This window comes from Lissotriton vulgaris, chromosome 2_1 (genome assembly GCF_964263255.1).
Source record: "Lissotriton vulgaris chromosome 2_1, aLisVul1.2, whole genome shotgun sequence".
NCBI lineage: Eukaryota > Metazoa > Chordata > Amphibia > Caudata > Salamandridae > Lissotriton > Lissotriton vulgaris.
The window spans coordinates 950,776,170-950,797,676 of record NC_141687.1 but is presented as its reverse complement, the minus strand read 5'-3'; the positions used below and the strand labels follow the sequence as shown (position 1 = coordinate 950,797,676).

General features: G+C 46.9%; 1 protein-coding gene across 1 annotated transcript in view; it reads right to left on the bottom strand.

Moving 5' to 3' along the window:
- The window catches only part of CLSPN (claspin), a 202,306-nt gene that overhangs the window by 22,731 nt on the left and 158,068 nt on the right, over positions 1–21,507 (bottom strand). The window contains exons 14-16 of the mRNA XM_086954200.1: positions 3,408–3,544; positions 1,984–2,089; positions 977–1,056 (exon numbers count right to left, since the gene is read on the bottom strand). Of these exons, the coding sequence (XP_086810326.1) occupies positions 977–1,056; positions 1,984–2,089; positions 3,408–3,544 (323 nt within the window). The remainder of the gene's footprint in view (positions 1–976; positions 1,057–1,983; positions 2,090–3,407; positions 3,545–21,507) is intronic.

The following is a 21,507-nucleotide window of genomic DNA, read 5'->3' as shown; positions in this document are numbered from 1 at the left end:
TTGAAGACCCTCACTTACTCTGTCAGAGACATGCTTCGTCATCGGGTCTCAGCTTGGTCACTAAATACTAAGAATGAGTTCAACCATATTCCAGGGCACACTTTGAGATGTTCTTATCTGCCTGTGTGCTACATGTTTTGTCTGTCCATACTGAGTTGAGTAGGACAACAGACTAACATGACTGGCGACACTTATTTGAATTCTGGGGCACTTCTGATCATTGTCCTAACAAAGCTTCAGACCCATATGGGCCTCCCAGAAAAGACTGCAACTTGTCAACATAAAAATAGGGTCCAGGGTAATTATATCCCTCTCTCACCCGGACAATTTCTTTTTATTTAACCACAAACGCCCACAATGAAATATAAGGGCATACCTGGGTGTTCAAATGCATTTTTATTTACAACTTAAGCAGATTGAATATCTCTGGAATATGGTTGAGCCTATCCTGGTTTTTAGGGAACAAGATGAGACTCAATAAGAGAGAGGGTCTTCAAATAAAATCTAGTGGTTTCTCAAGTGGGCCAACTTTTATTTATCCAAGTGGCATGTTCAGTGGAACCACAGATTACAGGTTATCAGCTATCCTTTGGTGTGATTAGCTTCAGACTCAATCGTTCTCTCTCCCCTCCACGATTAGATACCGTATGGTGACGTATCGGGTTTGAGTATATTGCAGTAATTTAGCACAGTGCGTTTTAAGGTGTGTCGACCCTGAAAATAAGAGAAAAGCCTTCTACGTAACACTGTCATGACTTTGTGAATAATTCACCCTTGTGCTACCTTGTTTTAAATATTCTTTAGGAAGTGTGCTACAAATGTACAACTAAAGAAAGAAGTTTGGAAACTTACATCATTTCTAGCCCCCCACAACCAACCACCTGTGTGTGCTTCAAAGCACCAACCTTTTCTTTCCAAAGAGTAAAGTTACAAAAAGATTAAAAAAACATATCAGCAACATTGTAAAAGTACTCACACGTGGGACGACATTACATTTGAAGGCTTCAAAGAGATTGCTGGACTGTGCCTTTTCAGACTCTTGTACAGTAGTAGTGGCTGAGAAAAACAGATGTTTCATTAATCAAAAGTTGCACCAGCAATAGAAAGAGAACTATGAAACGTTTCCTTATTGCTTAATTACAGCGATGCTTGCAAGAAATGTAACTGTGTAATGCTTTTAAGAGATTTCTGTGTTGTATATGGTCCTAATCTCTCCCATATGCGCAAAAAGAGTAGATTTACCAGTCAAGTGGTTAGTCAATACTACCCAGGTTCAAGCAGGAAAAAACATCCAGACCAGAAAGATATCAGTATAGGAGACTATATATCCCACTCCTTTGTGCTCCACTTGCAGCTCCATGTTTGCAGAGATAGGATATGAGCATTTCTCTGGGTATTAAGTAGGACACCAATATTATTTCCACAGACTGCACTGTAAATCCACTGTACAAACCAGTCCCAAGAATCTGTTCAGGCCCAATCAGCAGTACGAGGCACAACAGAAAAAAAAGGAGATTACACCGCATTCTATAAACAGCTGGATAAACCCCCCCCCTTTTTTTTAACTGACGCTTGAGTAAACGAAACAATACGCCCAGCTTTTATTGGCTAAAAGTGATTGAAACTCAAGCCCCTGATTAAATACTTTCAATTAAAAAAATAGATTGAACACCCAGGTCTTACTTTTTATACCAACAGAAATGAAAATAATAGCACATGGGTAAGCCCACTTCTGACTTCGATTGAGTACATATATTTCAAATGAAAAATATTTTCCTGCTGTACATTTTATTATGTGCTTGTATAGTCATTTTACAAAATCAGGCTTAAATACTGTGCAGCGTGGCAGGTTGAAGAGATAGTGAGATGAAAAACAAATTAGAAAAAACCAAGTAGTACATTTATAAAACGAGAACTTCAGAACTGATATAAAGATACATTTGCATGATTTTTATCTGAGAATGGATGATTAATGAAGTGTACCTTTCCGCTGCAGAGATTTGGCAGTAACCTTCTTTGCCAACTTCATGAATTGACTATCCTCCCCAATGTCTTCATCCACCTCTTCATTAACCTTTCCACTTGCGTCCTGCAAATGTAAAATGCCATTACTTTAAAATAAAATATGAAAAACGTTGCAAGTTGACGGAATTAGGGTTAGGTAACATCTCTGGCTATGTGTGGGCGAAGAGGTTCTGTGCTTATTCATTTATTGAAAACAATCATTACTGAAAAGTTATTTACTTATAATCGCACAGTCTGGGAATATTCATTGAACAAACTTTGAAAGGCCCCACACATGTGCAGGTTTATGCATTTTGCAAGCAGCAGGATCCCATGATGGAAAACAGATGCACACAGAAGACCTTAAAGCAAATTAAACAAAAGTATTATAATTTCTCTACACATCAGTAGTCTAGAAACAAAAGTTTCCTATTCCAGCACAAGGCAATACAATAACTAAAGAAAACCCTGGAATTGAGCAGAACATGCATCAATTGGTCTATTAAGTTGGAATTTTTAGTAAATCTCCACCCCCCCCCCAAAAAAAGGAGAGAAAAAAACAGGTGGGGGAAGGATGCAACACAAATCCTATATAAATATCTATTAAAAATATTGGAAAGGGAATTCTCGTTATTGAGAAATTGTACAAGCTCTCCATCCTGCTGATCTTCATTGATTTTAGAAACACCCCATAGCAATTTATTATCATGTTTATGAAAATCCCATGCATAATAAGGCTCGGAGTCTGGAGAATGTGGTTACTTCTAAATGTTCTTTCAAAGGCTAGCAATAGTAAAACAAGTGAAATATCACAGCCATCGCTATGACTGAAAATCAAAAAATAACCCAAGTTGCTTCCTGTAGTTATCCTGGTTTATACGAAACGTGTGAAGTAATTTAAGAAAAACACCAACTTGTCACAATTGTACTTTCTTCAGGGTTATTACATTGCTTTACTACAGATGTATTTAAAGATAAAGAATCTGAGAAGGGCCCCACGTTGAAGCATCCCACAAAGAAGAACAATATTTTTTTACAGAGCAAAGACATATTTTATTTTGGTAGCCATAATGTTGGCCAGAACTGCTGCCACCAAAGAGTTTCATGCTGCTGTGATTCAACAATGAGCATTAATCAGGCAATCTCATGTGCGGTTCTACAAAATTAAATGACAAAACAAATTTTGCTTGATTACGCTAGCTGTTTGGATCTCTGCTGCCTTAACATTAGAGTCATCATTCATGAAACAGATGTGTTGCCCTAAAGGCCATTTCCTGGCTAATTTGCCAGGCTCATTGTTCCCAGTTACAGGAACTGAAAACCATCTACAAATCACTGAGACGTGGTGGAAAACTAGGGACTAAAGGAAATAGGACACTTAAGTTCCCTTATCTACTAAATACCTGCTGTCGTAGCCACTGTTGCCTCTCAAAGCGCTCTTTTCTATATTTTGCCTCAGTTTCATCAAGCTCTTCATGGTGCCCCTCGTGGTCTTCATTTTCAGAGTCCCCGCGGAACATGTCCATCTGGGAAGCATCATCTGTAAGGAAAGCAGACTTGCTAAATTCTTTTGGGTGGTCCCATTGCCTATTATCACTTTTTAGTACAACATAGCACAGACCAATGAGTGCCTCAATACAACAAATGCGTAATTTTATTATGGACAGGATTAAATATCAATACAGTGCTCCATTCAGTGTTCAAAGACTGGCATGGATAACAAATTTAGTGGAAGAGCAAATTCTTAAAAGGTGACAGAATTTTACTAACCTATGTTCTTATTAAGAATCTCAGGCATCAGACTGGATCCTGAAACTCTTAGGCAGTGCCTCTGTGCACCAGTAGGTAGAGCCAGCGGCTCTACGTCGATGTCGTCTGCACCAGATGTGACATGTGCATTGCCTATAAATGCACTACTCAGTGCATTGTCCGTTTTTCGTGACACATTCCCTGCCCATAGATACAGAGTCACGTCAGAATGTGTAGGAAGCTGGCTCTGTATATGGTATCCAACTAGTCGGGTTGGCAAAATTGTACAGGGCTCAATGTAAAATGCAAAGTGATTGGACCTTCAGATTTTCGCAGCACTAGTGCCACAAACTTAACCATAAATGTCTTAAAAGGGGAGCTTTCTCAGGGGAGGAGGGTGGGTCGCAAGTGAATTTATGAAAGATTCCAATACTAGAGTAGGAAAATGCTACTTATCAGTATGCATCTGTTCTTGGCATGTAGAGCGGCAGAATCCTACATTTAGCAATAGATCGCCACCTGGTGTTGGGCTCGGATGATTGCAGGTTGTTGTTGTCTTCTTGGAAGAAGTCTTTTGTAGTCACGAGATAGGGGACTCCTCCCTTGGACAATACTGCGCATGGTCATCAACTCCATCTTCAGATTGTTTTTCGCCATGATGGGAAATGGAGTTAGTAGAAGTAAAGATAAAAAAGGATGTCCATGCGTGTGCGTCTAAGATAGATAAGTACTGGAACGGATACAAGTCCCGGGGAGGCGGGAGGGCATGTAGGATTCTACATGCCAAGAACAGATGCATACTGGTAAGTAGCATTTTCCGTTCGAGGCATATGAGCTGCAGATCCTACATTTAGCAACGATTGTGCAGCAGTGTCTCCCCTAGCGGTGGTCGCTTGCATCCGTTGCAGCATACTGAAAAAGTGTTTTAAGGACAGCTTGGCCTACTGCAGCTTGCTGCTTGGCTTGCACATCAACACAATAGTGTTTAGTGAAGGTGTGTATTGTAGACCATGTTGCTGCCTTGCATATATCCTCTAATGGTATGTTTCCTAAGAAAGCCACAGAGGCTCCTAGTTTGCGAGTGGAGTGTGCTCTAGGAGGAACTGTTAGTGTACGTTTAGCCTTGTGATAGCAGATTTGAATACACTTAACAATCCATCTAGCAATACCTCCTTTAGAGATAGGATTGCCTTTGTGTGGGGGAGAGAAGGATACAAATAGTTGTTTTGTTTTCCTGAAGGATTTAGTTCTGTCTGTGTAATATAGTAGAGCTCTTCTAACGTCTAGGGTGTGCAAAGCTCTTTCTGCAACAGAGTCCGGTTTTTGAAAAAACACTGGTAACTCTACTGATTGATTTAGGTGAAAAGGAGTAATCACTTTTGGTAGGAATTTTGGATTGGGTCTAAACCACTTTGTTAGGATGTATTTGAAAAAATGGTTCTTCTTTTGTGAATGCTTGGATTTCACTAACTCTTCTGAGAGAGGTAATGGCAACAAGGAAAGCAGTTTTCCATGTTAGAAATTTTAGTTCACATTTATGTAACTGGTCAAAGGGGGGTCCCATGAGTCTTGTAAGGACTACATTTAGGTTCCATACTGGAGCAGGTGGTAACCTGGGTGGGATTATTCTTTGTAATCCTTCCATAAATGCTTTTATTGCAGGTACTCTAAATAGAGATAGATGTGGTCTATTTTGTAAATATGCTGCAATAGCTGCTAAATGCAGACGTATGGAAGAGTAAGCCAAATTGGACCTTTGTAAATGTAGAAGGTAGCAAATTATATTTTGGATGGAAACGTCCAAAGGATCAATGTGATTGTTGTTACAGTATATTGCAAATCGTTTCCACTTAAGCAGCATAGCATGCTCTGGTAGTGGGTCTTCTAGCTTCTTTAATTATATCCATACAGTCTGGTGGTAGGTTTAAGTAACCAAAATCTAGGACTTCAGGAGCCAGCTCGCCAAATTCAGTTGGCTTGGTTCTGGGTGTCTTATTTCTCCATGGTTCTGTGTTAACAGGGATGGCGTGAGCTGTAATTTCTGATGTGGAACCATTGAGAGATCTAGTAGCGTGGTGAACCACGGTTGACGTGCCCATGTAGGGGCCACTAGTATCAGTTTGAGGGACTGTTGTCTGAGCTTGCGTACTACTAGTGGAATAAGTGGGAGAGGCAGAAAAGCGTACGCAAATCTGCCAGGCCAATTCATGCATATTGCATTCCCCTCCGACCGTGGGTGTGGAAACCTGGCGGCGAAGGTTGGGCATTTTGAGTTCTCGTGGGTGGCAAACAGGTCTATTTGTGGATGCCCACACATTTAAAAGAATGGTTGAAGTACTTGTGGGTGCAACTCCCATTTGTGAATCTGTTGAGATTGCCGACTTAACAGGTCTGCTATCTGGTTGTGAATCCCTGGAAGGTGTTCTACTGTCAGATGTATGTTTTGAGGAATGGCCCATCTCCAAATGTTCTGTGCAAGTTGGGACAGTTGCAGAGAGTGTGTCCCCCCTGTTTTTGTATGTATACATGGCTGTCATATTGTCCGTTCGGACTAAGACAGCTTTGTTCTGGATTTGTACTTGAAAAGTGTTGAGTGCCAGGAAAATTGCTAGCAGCTCTAGGTGGTTGATGTGGAACTGTTTCTGTTGATTGCTTCACTGACCTTGTGTGGTATAATGCAGTAGATGGGCTCCCCATCCTGTGAGAGATGCGTCTGTCGTGAGCACTACTTGTGGAACAGGTTCTAGGAACGGCCGTCCCTTTGTCAAATTTTTGGTGTTCCACCATTGTAGAGAGCGATATGTACGGCTGTCCACCAACACCAGGTCTGTAAGCTGACGTTGAGCCCGATTCCACTGTTGTGCTAGACATTCCTTTAGTGGACGCATTTGCAGTCTTGCATGGGGAACTATGAAGTTGCAAGACGCCATCATCCCTATTAATTTCATGAACACTCTGGCTTGTAGAGAGTGCTGGCATTGAAAAAGGGAGACTAAGTTCTGAATACTTTGAATCCTGGCTTGACTGGGATAGGTTTGAGCTACTGATGTGTTTATAGTAGCTCCTAGATATTGATGAACGTGCGAAGGCTCTAGGTGCGACTTTGTGTAGTTAATCGTAAACCCTAAGTTGTGCAGTGTTTGAATTGTTTGCTTTGTGTGTTGCGCACACTGGTTGTACGATCTTGCCTTTATGAGCCAGTCGTCTAGGTAGGGGAAGACATGTATTTGTTGTCTTCTGAGATGTGCTGCCACTACTGCTAAGCACTTTGTAAACACTTGTGGTGCTGTTGTAACTCCGAATGGAAGGACTTTGAACTGATAGTGTTGTCCTTGTATGACAAACCTTAAATACTTCCTGTGCGCAGGATGTATTGGAATGTGAAAATAGGCGTCCTTTAGGTCTATAGTGGACAGAAAATCTCCCTGTTGTAGTAATGGGAGTACCTGGTGTAAAGTGATCATGTGAAAATGATCTGATTGAATGTAGTGATTAAGTGGCCTGAGGTCGAGAATTGGTCTTAAGGTCCCGTCTTTCTTTGGAATTAGGAAGTACAGGGAGTAGACTCCTGTTCCTTATAATGGAACTACTTGAATAGCATCTTTTTCTAGGAGTGCTAGAACTTCCTGTTGAAGCAGAGTTATGTGTTCTGCAGACATTGGACGCTGCCTTGGTGGTATGTTTGGGGGGGTTGCTGTGAGTTCTAGGCAGTAGCCATGTTGGATATTTTGTCTTACCCACCTGTCTGTTGTGATGGAGTTCCAGACAGGTAGGAACTGTGAGAGTCTGCCCCCCACAGGAGTGGAGTGCTGTAGGGGAGACAGAGGGAAGTCATTGTTTAGGAGCGGAAGAGGAGCGGTTGGTGCAACTAACTACCTCTTCCCTTGTTGTTATTGCCTCTGTATCCTCCTCTAAAAATCCTCTATTAGAGGAGGTCTGCGTGTGTGTTTTAAAAGAGGATGTTGTGTCTGTGCCGGTTTGCTTGGAGCCTCCTCTATAAGAGGAGCGGCGAAAGGAACCTGTAGCTTGGGTGTATTGTAACGCCGCCATAGACTTGGCGGTATCTGTGTCCTTCTTCATCTTTTCTAATGTGTTATCTACCTCCGGCCTGAACAATTGGTTCTGATTAAAGGGCTGGTTTAGAATAGTAGTTTGTACCTCTGGTTTAAAACTTGAGATGCGCAACCACGCGTGGCGCCTGAGAATAACACTAGTGTTTACTGCTCTGGATGATGTGTCAGCTACATCTAGTGCACATTTAATTGAGGCATTTGAAATTAACTTGCCTTCTTGTAAAAGCTCCGCTGCTAGATCTTTGTGTTGATCTGGTAGGTGTTTCATTAACTTTTCTAGTTGATCGTAATGGGCCCTGTTGTAGCGGGAGAGTAAAGCCTGTGTGTTTGCTATGCGCCATATGTCTGTTGCTTGTGTAGCAATTAGTTTCCCTGACACATCAATGATCTTGGACTCTTTGTCAGGCGGGGGTGTATCCCCAGAAGTTTGAGAATTGGCCCTTTTGAGCGCATTAGACACTACCAAGGAGTCTAGTGGCAGATGACCTTTAATGTATACCGGATCAGCTGGTGCTGGCCTATACTTTCTCGATTCTATGATTTAACACCCTACACCTTACTGGATCTTTAAAAATCTCTGGAGCATGTTTTATGACTCCCTTAATCATAGGTAGTATTTGAGTAGACCTTGTGTATGACATTGTTCTGTATTCTGCCCATCAACTGATGTTTTTGCATTTGTCACCCGAGTGGGATGGGTATGCTCAGACGTGAGTCCCATGCTCTCCACACCACTGGAGTCTAGCTATCCTGGCTGATGACGGCTGATAGCCAGAAACCGGTCCTAGGATTCTGGATTCCAGTCCAGGAAAGACATGGCTTGGCAGTTCGGGCTGGACTGTTCCCATGAGGCACAGGGTCAAGGCTGATTTGCATATGGCCATGTCTGAACTGGGGTGGTGTGGAGTGCACAAAACGATGGATTTAGGCCCAGATCTCTGTACTGGGGTGAATGTATGACATTCTGCATTCTGCCCCATCAACTGTTTTTGCATCTGCTACGACTCCAGCACCCTCCACGCGCTGAACACTGGACAATCACGCACCTGCTGCCTGGCCGCCCAAAGCGCACCCAAGGACTGCAGCTTCACCAGCATCCTGCCCGCCAACCCACCTACAGAAGAACCCAACTTCCTCCGATGCATCCTCCTCAACACCCGCTCCGCCTGCAGACACGCCGAACTCTGGGACCTACTCGACTACCTCCCCAGACATCGTCTTCCTGACAGAGACCTGGCTGAACCCCTCCTCGGCACCGGACATTGCCATAGCCATCCCGGAAGGCTACAAGATCACCCACACGGACCGCACCAACGGAGTAGGAGAAGGAATTGCCATCGTCCACAGGTACACTCTAAAAATCTCGACAGACACCGACGACACCCTCAGCACCGCCGAACACCTGCACTTCCAGATCCACACCGACCTCAACACAACCCTCAGAGGTACTCTCGTCTACACACCTCCCCTCAGACTCAGACAGCAGTTCAGCGACACCATCGCCGACTTCATCAGCACACACGCCCTCGCCTCCAAGAACTACATCCTCCTCGGGGACCTGAACTTCCACCTCAAAAACAACAATTCCAACTCTTCCCCCCCTGCTCGCCAACCTCGGTCTCAGATAACTCGTCACAACACCCACCCACTCCGCCGGCCAAACACTGGACCCCATCTTCTCAGCAAGCTCCCATGTCTTCTTCAACTGCACCACCGAACTCCACTGGACCGACCACCGCTGCATCCACTTTTCCTTCCAGAAACACTCCACACACCACAGAACCCAGCAGATGCCTCGCCGCCGCTGGAGCAAAGTCACCGAGGACCAGCTAACCACCGCCCTCGCCAAGAGCCCACCCGCAGACCCGACCGACCCAGACACCGCAGCCTCAGACAATGGATCGATGACTGCGCCAACACCCTCGCCCCGCTCAGGAAGCCCTCCAACACCCACAACAGCAAGAGACCCAGTTGGTTCACTGAAGACCTCCAGGCCTCCAAGCATACCTGCTGAAAACTCGAAAAAAACTGGATCCGAGAACAAACACCGGAAAACTACACAGCCCACAAGAAAGCCACCCGCAGACACCACCACCTCAACAGATCCGCCAAAAGGACCTACTTCAAAGACAGCCTAGACAACAATGCACAGAACAGCAAAGAGCTATTCAACATCGTAAAGGAACTCTCCAACCCCAGCTCCAACACCAACGACATCCCACCATCACAAGACCTGTGCGACTCGCTGGATACCTTCTTCCATCGCAAGATAACAGACATCCATGACAGCTTCGATGCCATCACCACCCTGGCAAACGTTGAGACCCCCGCTCCCACGACCACCACCCGCACCAACCACCTGCTCGCCTGGACTAACATCAACAACGACTACTCCCTCAAGATAATTAACACCATCCACTCCGAATCCCCGGAAGACCCCCGGCCCACACCACATCTTCAACAAAGTCTGCAGCACCATCGCACGCCATCTCCGGAAAAACATCAATATGTCCTTTGAGATCGCGACCTTCCCGGAGAGCTGGAAGCACGCAGAGATCAACGCCTTACTCAAGAAACGCAAGGCGGACCCCAAGGACCTCAAGAACTTCCGACCCATCTCCCTGCTCCCGTTCGCTGCGAAGGTCATTGAATAGAGCGTCAACAAACAACTAGCCAGCATCCTCAGGAAGAACAGCATCCTGGACCCGCCCCAGTCCGGGTTCCGCAGCAACCACAGCACCAAAACTGCCCTCATCGCCGCCACCTATGACATCAGGACCCTGCTTGACAACGGAGAAACCGCGGCCCTCATCCTCCTGGACCTGTCAGCCGCCTTCGATACGGTCTGCCACCACGCACTACGAACACGCCTCTACGACACCGGAATCCAAGAAAAGGCCCTGGACTGGACCACCTCCTTCCTCCACGGCAGAACACAAAGCCTCTGCCTCCCCCCCTCCCTCCCGCTCCGAAGCCACCGAGATCTGCGACAAACACCAAGGCTCATCCCTCATCCCAACGTTATTCAACGTCTACATGGCACTGCACGCCCATGTCGCACGACAACATGGCCTCAACATCACCACCTACGCCGACGACACCCAGCTGATCCTCTCCCTCTCCAAAGGCCCCCTCACCGCCAAAATCATCCTCCACGAAGGAATGAAGGCAGTCGCCGACTGGATGAGAAACAGCCGCCTGAAGCTGAACTCGGACAAGGCGGAGGTCCTCATCCTCGGATCCACCCCCTCGGCCTTGGAAGACTCCTGGTGGCCTACTCCACCAGGAGCACCCCATACACCCACCAACCACGCACACAACCTAGGGGTCATCCTCGACTCCACCCTCTCCATGACGAAGCAGGACAACGCTGTCTCCTCCTCCTGCTTCAACACCCTCGAAGGATCTTCAAGCGGATCCCCACTGAAACAAGAAGGACGGTCACCCAGGCCCTCGTCAGCAGTAGACTGGACTACGGAAACACCCTCTACGCTGGAGCCCCGGCCAGACTACTGAAACGGCTCAAATGCATCCAGAATGCCTCTGCATGCTTGATCCTCGACATCCCCCGCCGCAGCCATATCACACCCCCCGAGAGACCTGCACTGGCTCCCCATCAACAAGAGGATAACCTTCAAACTCCTCACCCACGCACACAAGGCACTCCACAACACCGGACCAGCGTACCTCAACACCCTCTCAGCCTCTACACCACCAACCGCCAGCTCCGCTCCGCAGAACTCGCCCTCGCCAGCGTCCCCCACATTCGAAGAGTGACCGCAGCTGGCAGATCATTCTCCCACCCCGCCGCCAAGACATGGAACACCCTCCCAGTCCACCTGTGGCAGACTGAAGACCTCCTAACCTTGAGGAGACTTCTCAAGACCAGCGCCTTGAGACCCTCACGGGTATGTAGTGCGCTTTATGAATGCCATGATAGATTGATTGTTCCTCCTGATAGCCTTCCCCAAAATAGTCTTCCTGGCATTTTACATGCCACTCCGAAGGACTGTGGGCATAACCAAAGTGGCCATCATCCTCCCAGTCCCTTTCCTCCATGATATGTGAGGGAATCAGAGGGGTCACCTTACTAGGTGATGTGATTTCTGGAGTTAAGTGCCTGATCCTAGATTTCTCGGCAGGAATTTTCTCCGAAGGTGTCGTAGATAAGTGTGTCGGTGGAGCCACTGTCGCTGTAGACAGGGTTGAAGATAAACTATACACCGCAGACTTCTGCGCCGCAACAGCACTGCAGTTGTGGCTGTCGTAATCACTGCAGTCGCTGTTGTTATTTTAACCGCCGACAAGGAAGAGATCCGAGGAACCTTAACTGGTGATGACTGCAGAGCCCTAGACGACAATCCAGTCGTCGGTGCCATAGTTGAAGGTGTCGACCAAAACTGACCCTCAAATGGGGATACCTGGAAAAGTTTGCTCCGCTTCAAAGACTATGATGATGTTTTCTTCATCAACATGGTCATCAACAAAATTTTGTAGACGGTAAAGCCTTCGTCAATGGTTTCTCCTCAGAAGGGACAGAAGAAGGCTTTCCTGCCCACAGGAGGTGTTGAAGGCGGCACAAAGCTTGCCTATTTCACCCTACAGTCCCCAGACGAATGTCCTCTCCTTTTTACCTCATTGTGGAGATTCTGTAAGCCTAAGACTGTAAGACTTTTTGAGAGGGCACTCCAGATGAGTGAGGTTCAGATCTTTCCCTCTTGTGAGACCTTATCGAAGATGAAGACTATGAGGCTTCATCCCTCTCCTCACTAGAATTAGGCTCTTTTTTGGATTTCAGCTTTTGGAGCCAAATGAGAAGTCGCCCCTCACAGTTTTAGTGGAGAAGGTACGAAACCTTAAAATCCTTGGCTTTGTGGTCAGGGTACAGGCAGTAGATATAGTCCTTAATAGGGTCATCCACATAAAGTCTTTTCTTATAGCAGGTGGCACAGGCTCTAAAAAGACCCTTCTCCTTGTCCGACATCAGGAAAGTACATTAACTAAGCCCAATAAGTATAAATCTAAAGAAAAGGTTAGAAAAAACCTTGCAAGAGTGTAAGTAAGGAAAAAACCGAGCAGAGCTCAGTGGATATTCCCTAGCACAATGTGCGGTAAAAAATCTGAAGGTCTGAGGTTCTCAGTAGGGTTCTAGAAGACTGGGCATTCTGATTTGCTAAGGACTTTTTAGTCTATTTTACAAAAAGAGATGGATAGGTTACAAAATTGAAATGGGCATAGGCCTATTTTCTATTTTGTGCAAGCTTTGCATTGCTGTTTTGATATACTGGGGCATCCCATCTCGAAGATGGAGAATAATTCAAGTATGTGAATCTATGAAAGTTCTATTACTGGGGTAAGTAGAGATGTAGGGGGTCGTAGGGGCACAGTTGGTTAAGCTCACCAAGGGCCATGGGCTGTGGGTGCAGGGTAGCCTTTCAACTGAGCCTTCTTACCAGAGCCGGTCACAGTCAGGGGGAGCCTCTGGATTCACATTGCAGGCACTGTTGTGGATGTCAGCCACCGCTTAATTTTAGGTCAGGATCACTGGGGAGAATTCACTGGACAGGTGAGTCACTCGTGCCATGGGTATCTGATGCAGAGTGGTGAGGACTTGCAGTTCCAGACGGCACATAAGTCCTTTGAGTTCTTCCGGACAGGTCCACTGCCCACTGGAGATGGAGTCTTTTTCGAAGGCAGCAGTCCTTCAGGGTTATTAGAGGTCACCGTCTGCACGACAGGTCACCTTATTGTTGCAGGCTTGTCAAAGCTTGAGAAAGGCCGGTAGGGATGGGGCCATAGCAGTAGTCTTCTTCAAACTTCTCTACAACGTCAGCTTCTGGGATGTCTTTCTTTCTTCTTGAGTCGTCGCATATCTACTGTTCAGGTCTGGGGAGCCACCTAACTACTACATTTAGAGGTGTTTTAGGGGAATAGCAGAAAGGGCAAATGGGCACCCATCTTCAAGATAACGGGGACTGAAAGATCCATCCCGAGGTTACCAGGATGGAGGTGGCTGAGGTGGGCACACCACCTATTCTATGTTTCCCACCGATTTTCCAATCCAAAGTGGGGGTGTAAACACGGGGGATGCCATCTGCTGCTAGCAGCAGAAGATGGGGGTCGCATTATAAAGGCGGTAGGCCTTTGAAGCGTCCCCTTTGAGCAGTGACCCATCCTGGGGGAGGAGGTGTGACACCTCTGCCCAGGATGTGCATTGTTTCTGAGCCAAGAGAGCAGAAGCGGTCACCAAGGGATCCAGAAACATGTCTGCTGGAGGCAGGCTGCTTACAGCCAGCCAGGGTCCACATCAGGGTCCGTAGGTTTTCAGGGGGCACTTCTGAGGTGCCCTCAGAGTACAGAGTGTAATAAATCTCACACTGCCATCAGTGTGGATTTATTACAAGGAGTTATTTGGTACCAAACCAGGGCTCAAAAATTCTGAAAAATGGTACTAGTCCTGCAGGTCTAGTACCTTGAAAAATCTCCTCGACCTAACAGTAACCTACTTGACCTCCGTCTCTGAAAGCGGAGCAAATGTGACAAGATAACAAGATTTAAAGGCATCTTTATTGCACATTTGCTTTGTGAGCAATAACAAGGCCTTTAAATCTTGTTATATTGTCACATTGGCTCCGTTTTCAAAGACAGAGGACAAAAGTTAGTATATTTTCCTACTCGCCAGAAAGGGCGAGTAAGACCTAAAAATAGCTCGAGCTCATTGAATTTACCTCGCAAATGCGAGCGGTCGAGTGGATTTGTCGAACCGTGCAAACACTCCTAGTTTCAGTGAAGCCATCATGGTGCTGGGGAACATGAGTTATCGAGCTCCCAGCCCATGTAATACTCATGGCTTTCATGGCACTTACAATATTTAAGAATTGACTTAAGTATTGCAGGGGCATACAAACTCATGTAGATACGTCCTCACATGTGGTATAGTGCGCCATGCTTTATTTAGGGCTGTAAGTCCTGCTAGAGGGGTGACTGACATACCTTCAGGCAATGCTGGCTAGCATGGCACTCATGCCATGTCAACTTTGTTCTTTTCACTTCACAGGAGCAAGGGCAGTGGCATTGTCCTAGTGAGAGATTACAGGGGACCCTCTTCAGGCCCTAGGCACCCAGGGTACCACTTACTAGGGACTTACAGGGGAGGGGGGGAGGGGGGGGCAGAAGTACAAATTGTGGATATGTTTTAGGGAAGAAGCACTGGCACAGGGGACCTGGTTGGCAGGGACTCTGTGCACTACAATCAAAACCAGGCAAAAAGTGGGGGCTAACTATTTCAAAAGAGGCACTTTCTCACAGAATGAGTGTGACCAGTGGGCTAAATCTAACAAGGACCTTCCAGAAGACTGATTCCAGTTTACAGAGCAGGGTCAAAAAGGAGTTTTCAGTTAGTCTACCAAAATAGGTGTTATAGAAGGGGAGTAACTTGTTCTTCTGGAAGAGACTTCTGAGCGCAAGTTTCTTACCTTAGAATAGATACCACTGTAATAATCTCCTTAGAAGAGGGACTCAGAAATGGCTCAAACTAAAAAGTCCTGGAGGACTTCGCAGTGAAAGATGACCTTGCTACTCCTTGGCCGCTGAACATTGCCCTGTTTGCCCCAGCCGGTCCCCCGACAGCTGAAGTGGACACGGTCGAGACCTTGCGCTGGGCCTGGTTGGGACTACGTCGTATTTCTAACGGCCGATGTTATCAGCTGATACTATGCCAATTGTACCTCGCCCTGCCTTTCCTCCCCTCCAACCATCTGACAGGTCTAAACATGCCGCCCGCCTGGGGCTGTAAACATTGGCTGACATTTACCCCGGTGACACCTTTTATTCTCTCCCTGCTACCTCTGGCCCTATGGACACATTGCTCTTTTATCAGCTGCGGGCTATCTGTAGGGAATTACATCCCACGTTCCCCCAGCCTCCACCTTCAATGCCCACTCTGGACTTCATATATTACCTCCAACCCCCGGAAACTGGTGACCAAACTGTATGCCCTTACGCTGTCGACTTCCTCCATCTCCTCTGATTACGCCCGGGTGGCGTGAGGATCTTGGCATGGACATTCTCCAAGCCGACTTGCTCTATTGCTGTAATCAGACAAAGAAACTATCTCTCAACTATCGCCCACTTTACATACTTGCACAGGCTATACCACACCACTGTTCAGCTACATAAATTGTGACTAATCCCTAACGATAGGTGCCTGCGTTGCTCAGCCCCTGCCGCAGGTTTTATGCATCTTGCTTGGTTGTGCCCAAAGGTGTCAGTGTTCTGGTGTGAGGTCTGTGCTGCCCTCTCGGAGATCACCTCAACACCTGTCAAGCCCTACCCACCGTTGCGCCTGCTGGACTTTGTTAAGTTTTGCCCGGATGCCTCTCGCCAACTGGTCGCAATGCTGCTTGTCCTCGCGTGGCATAGGGTGTCCATGTGCTGGGGACGTAGGCCGGCACCTAAGTTCGCCCACTGGCTTGAAGATGCTTCGAGATGTCAGACACTGCTATCTGAGTTCTGGGACCTTATGCCTGCTAGATCTCGCCCACCTCACACATTGGGCCCTCTAATACATACTTTCACACCCAAGCCGGACTGCCTCTCCTGCGTTCCCCACCGGCACTCTGGCCGCGGCTGCCACTGCTGCTGGTCAGCAGTCTTTTCCTTCCCTATCCCCATTCCTCCCAGGCCGGACCTGCTCTTTCCTCTGCAGTGCGGTCACCACATTATGCAGCTATGCATTGTGTTAATGGTGCTATTGCAGTGTAGTACAAAACAAAAATGTCTGTTTGATTGGTTCTCTTTATCATAGACGTGCTTCGCAAATGGCCTAACGTGTATGATGCAAAATTGTAATTTGGTACTGTTGAATTGTCAATAAAGGTTTTGAAAACTTAAAAAAAATAATAAAAAGTCTTGGAGGACCAAGCAAAACGCCCGTTGCGGCAGACCTAATGGTCCAGGCAATCGTGCTTCATGAAGTGCATTGTGAATGTAGAGGACAGGCAGCGAAGGTTTCAAAGCAGTAGTCGCACCCTTGCCTCTGGTGGAGTGATCCCTCAAGCCAGCCAATGGCTGCTTTTTCGCCAGTGCGTAGCACATTTTTATGCTGAGCACAATCCATTGAGAGAGTGTCCTTTTCTGCATTGCCTTACCCTTCTTTGCTCTTGTGAATCCAATGAAAAGCTGATCATCCGGTCAGTATTCTTTGGTACCGTTGATATAAAAACTAAAGGATCTCTGAATCTAAATGATAGTCTCTCCTCCTCAGAGGGAAAGCAAAGGATGTCAGAAGGGTGATCGTTTGACTGAGATAAAAGATGATCACCCCCTTCGGTAGAAAGAAGGCATGCAGTTGAAGAATCAGTTTGTCCTTGTAGAAGATCTATAAGGTAGGTGAACCAAGAAAGTCTGATGCTCACTCACCCTCCAGCTATGAAATGGCAACCAAGAAGATAGTCTTAAGTTTCAGAAGTCTGAGAGGACAGGTATGCATGGGTTCAAAAGAAAACAAATCAGGACGGCCAAGACCAAATTAATTCAAATTCGACTGGGGAAAGGGCAAGGTAGAAACATGTGCAGCACAGAACAGAGTCGCAATAGGTGACTTAAACAGGGACAGTTGATCCAGCAACCTCAAAATGGTGGAGATAGCAGACTAATACCCCTTAATAGTGCTCATAGACAGGCCTTGCCGGGCCAACACCACGCAAACAGTAACACCTAAGACATTTTAGCATGAAGTGGGTAAACCTGCTTGGTTGAAAAAGCCACAAACTTGTCCCAACCTCAGGCCTGTACACTCAGCGGTCACCCCTCAATCTCCAATCATGATGATGGAGCATGCTCAGGTTCGTGTGCAGGGCCCTGCTGCTCCGACAATAGATCTGCACCAGGAGGCAGCCTGATTGGAGGTCAGATACTCATACCCAGGAGTTTGGGACTCCTTACTCTCGGTTTCCAATCTAGAGCCACTAGGATGATTTAGGCCCAGTCGGTCCTGATTTTCTTGAGGACTTTGGTAGGAGTGGCATTGATAGAAAGACGTACAGTAGTCCAAAGTCTACTCCAAGCAGAAGGTGTCACCTTATGAGAGCAGCTTCGGAAACTCCATAGCGCAGAAGACATTGCTCAATGCCAAGTTGGTTGATGTGAAAACCTTTGCAAATCAGTCAATGAGCTTTGGTTCTGTCCAACAAGGTAATGTGAAACACATTAGGGTTGCTCTTGCTGTTGGAAGTCTGGACCACCTACCTCTTAGGAATCAGGTGCTAGGTTAGAACTGCTGGGTCCTCAGGAGCAGGCCTATTCCACCAGTTACAAGACAACACACCAGGAAACAGAACACAACTTAGACCAGCCAGCTATACATGTCTCGGTTACAACCTCTTTAATGGGTAGAAATGGCTGGGACGTCACAGCATCAGGGGAGCAAGATCTTAGTTGGCAAATTTGCATTGGTTTCTACCACAGGCAACTGAAAGTTCAAAACTTCGGCACTCCACATACTACCAACTGCGCTCCATAGACTATCAATGCAAAAGAGGTGCTCTCCCCTGTATGGGTCCCCTAGTGTGTCATCCAACTCTGTCTCAGAAGTATTCAGGACACTAGCATTTTGAAAGTGTAAATAGATGCCAGAATTAATGTAATGAAAAGGGAGAAAATTACACGCCACCGTCTCATCATCAGAAGGAAAGTTCTGAAGACCCAAAACAGCACCTGCAACCACACCAAATAAAGTCTCTACCCTCCAGTAGTACTGGTGTCGGGGTAGTGGCCCTGCTTAAAGTTCCTCCAAACCAGAGGCTTTTGTCTTTCATACCAAGAAATTTGCTGAGCTCAGGCTGAAGTTGGCTCCGGATCATAAACGGGTGTCAGGGTTGTTCCGGCTTCCCGCATCGGATCAGTCTGAACCAATGTGGACTTTGGTGCATGTGTGAAGGTGAAATTAAATAAAAATTAAATGAAATTCAGTTTTCTAAAGTGTGCTTCTTTCCTGAGGCCTCGTAGCGCTTAGGACAGGTAGGCAGAGACAACAATCAGGCTGTGCAAGTTCGTGGAAAAGAAAGGTTTTCAAAAGTTTGCGGAACTTTTGTAGATCAGGTTCGCTGCGTATGGTGGGGGGCAGGGAGTTCCATAAGGAAGCAGCATTCCAGGAGAAAGAGCGACCTCCCCATCTAGCTTGTTGCACTTTCCGTGAGACTGCAAGAAAGGATGTGCTGGAGCGCAGACTTCTGGAAGGGTGGTAGGGGGTCACTAAGGAGCAAATCATAGCAGGGCCAGCATGCCACATAGCTTTATGGGCTATACACATCGCCTTTAATCTAATCCTGGCCTGGATAGGCAGCCAGTGGAGTTTTTCCAGAGCGGCTGACCCAGAGTGTCTCTGAGGCAGCTCCAGGAGTAAACATGCCACGCAGTTCTGGGTTACCTGAAGTTTTCTGATGGTGGTCAGTGGGGCACCCATGTACAGGGCGTTCCCGTAGTCCAGACGGGACAAGATCAGAGCCTGCACCATAATCCTTCGGGCCTGAAAAGGGAGGAGTGGGAACATTTTTCTCAACAACCTCATCAGGCCGAAACAGGTGGCGGAGAGCTTGATAGCTTGATGGTTGAAGCAGAGAGTGCTATCAAGCCATACTCGGAGACTCTTAACCTGGTCTTTAGGCTCTGGCATAGTGCCCATACATTTCGCCCAGTCTATAGCTGCTCTGGGTGGCGGGGACTTACCCAAGAACATAAGTTCTGTCTTGTCCCGGTTTGGCTTTAGGTGGGAGCGCGCCATCCAGTCGGCCACTGCAACTAGGCAACTGCCCAGGGTGCTAGATGATCCCTCAGGGTGGTTGAAAGCAACCACTAGTTGGGTATCATCTGCATAGGTGACAATTTCAATGCCAAAAGGGAGCACTATCCCAGCCAAAGGCTCCATATAGATATTGAAAAGGGTGGGACTCGGGGAGGATCCCTGAGGAACCCCGCATCTGAGGGGCCAGAGTTTGGATTGAGTAGCACCCTCAGAGACCTGAAAGAACCGGTCTTCTCATGGCTGCAAACCTTTCTAGAAGGCCAATCCTGTCACTCCAAGATATTTTAGACGGGAGAGCAGGATGTTATTGTCTACCGTTTCAAAGGCGGCTCTGAATTGGGCACATTTCCATGCCAGCGGCACCTTTCCTGAGATGGAGGCGTTTAGAACCTTCAGGATCACTGGCTGGATTACATCAGAGACTAACATAAGGTGGCGCGGCGGGGCTGAGTCAGTCGGAGAACCAGATGATACTCTTGACATTAGAGTGTTCAGTAGTCCCTCATCAAGCAGGGGGAACTCCATTAGAGGGCAGTACGTAAGCGAAGGGCAACTATCGGCACGAAGAGAAGTGGGTGGGTGAAAGAGGGAGATCAGCTGAATTTTTTGGTGGAAATATTCAGCCTGCTTGTCGCAGTGATTTTGGGCCTCTCTAGTGTCGGGGTTTTTTTGTGGGATGTTAATGAGCGATTTGGCAATCCGGAAGATTTCCCTAGGGGAATTAGCGGCCGTATTAATTCTGCCCTCATAAAATGCGGCTTGCCCGGTTTTTATTTCCGCCTTATACTTTGATAGCTTCTCTGTAAGCATTTCTGCTTTCGGCATCTTGAGCATGCCTCCAGCTCCTCTCGGATTTCCTTCATCTTTGTTTTAATTCCCTTAGATTGGAAGTGAACCAAAGTGCCTCTTGATTTAGTTTTTTTGCATATGATGTTTTCAGGGATTATAGAATCCAACGAGGTCCGTATTCAGTCAAAGCTACTGTTGGCTTTGCCTGGGTTCAGGGCCGGATAGAGGGACGATAGCGGTCAGAGGTCGACCACTGTGGAGCTGGAGTCTGCACTACAGGGGGGCATCGGAGTTTCCCACTTCAGAGGAACGAGTAGATGATCGGACCATGGGAGGTGGATTGGTGGGCCCACATGGAGCTTATGATTATTGCTAAGCACCGCATCTAAAAGATGGCCCTTAATATGTGTGGGTGCAAAGCCCTTCTGCACAATTTGAAGGGCTGCTAAACTGGACAGAAGATCCCTTGCTTGGTGATCAGAGGGGTCATTTAGGTGTATGTTCAAATCTCCGAGGACTGTAAAATTTGCTGGGGATAGTGCTAGTTCCACGACAATGGGCGAAAGGCTATCAAGAAACCGGCCCATCGGTCCTGGTGGTCGGTACCGTAACAGGCCAGAAAGGGTAACCGTGGTTTAGATATCAAGAGCGAAGCTCATGCTTTCACAGTCTGATACTTCTGCAGTAGAAGAGCGGCAGCGGAAACAATCCCTGAAGATTATCCCCAGTCCCCCACCTCTGTCAGTTTTCGGGTCTGCTCTATGTAGCGAATTATGTAGCGAATACCCTAGCTGTGAAATTTGTGTAACTGCAGGATCAGCCTCGTCCCGCAGCCATGTTTCCTACAGAAGAAGAGCGTCGGGTTTAAAAGTTTCCAAAAGAAGCAGTAATTCTTCGGAGTGCTTTATCAGGGAGCGACAATTCAGAAGAAACATTTTTATTGGTTGCCGGGGTCCCTGTGCTGACTTAATGTGAGGTTTGAGTTTAAAATCACAGTGGGCACAATTTGAAGCATTGTTGGCCGGGCACATAGCGTGAAGACATCTATCATCAGGGGCTGCCCTTAGGTTCCGCAGTATCTGAGGATTG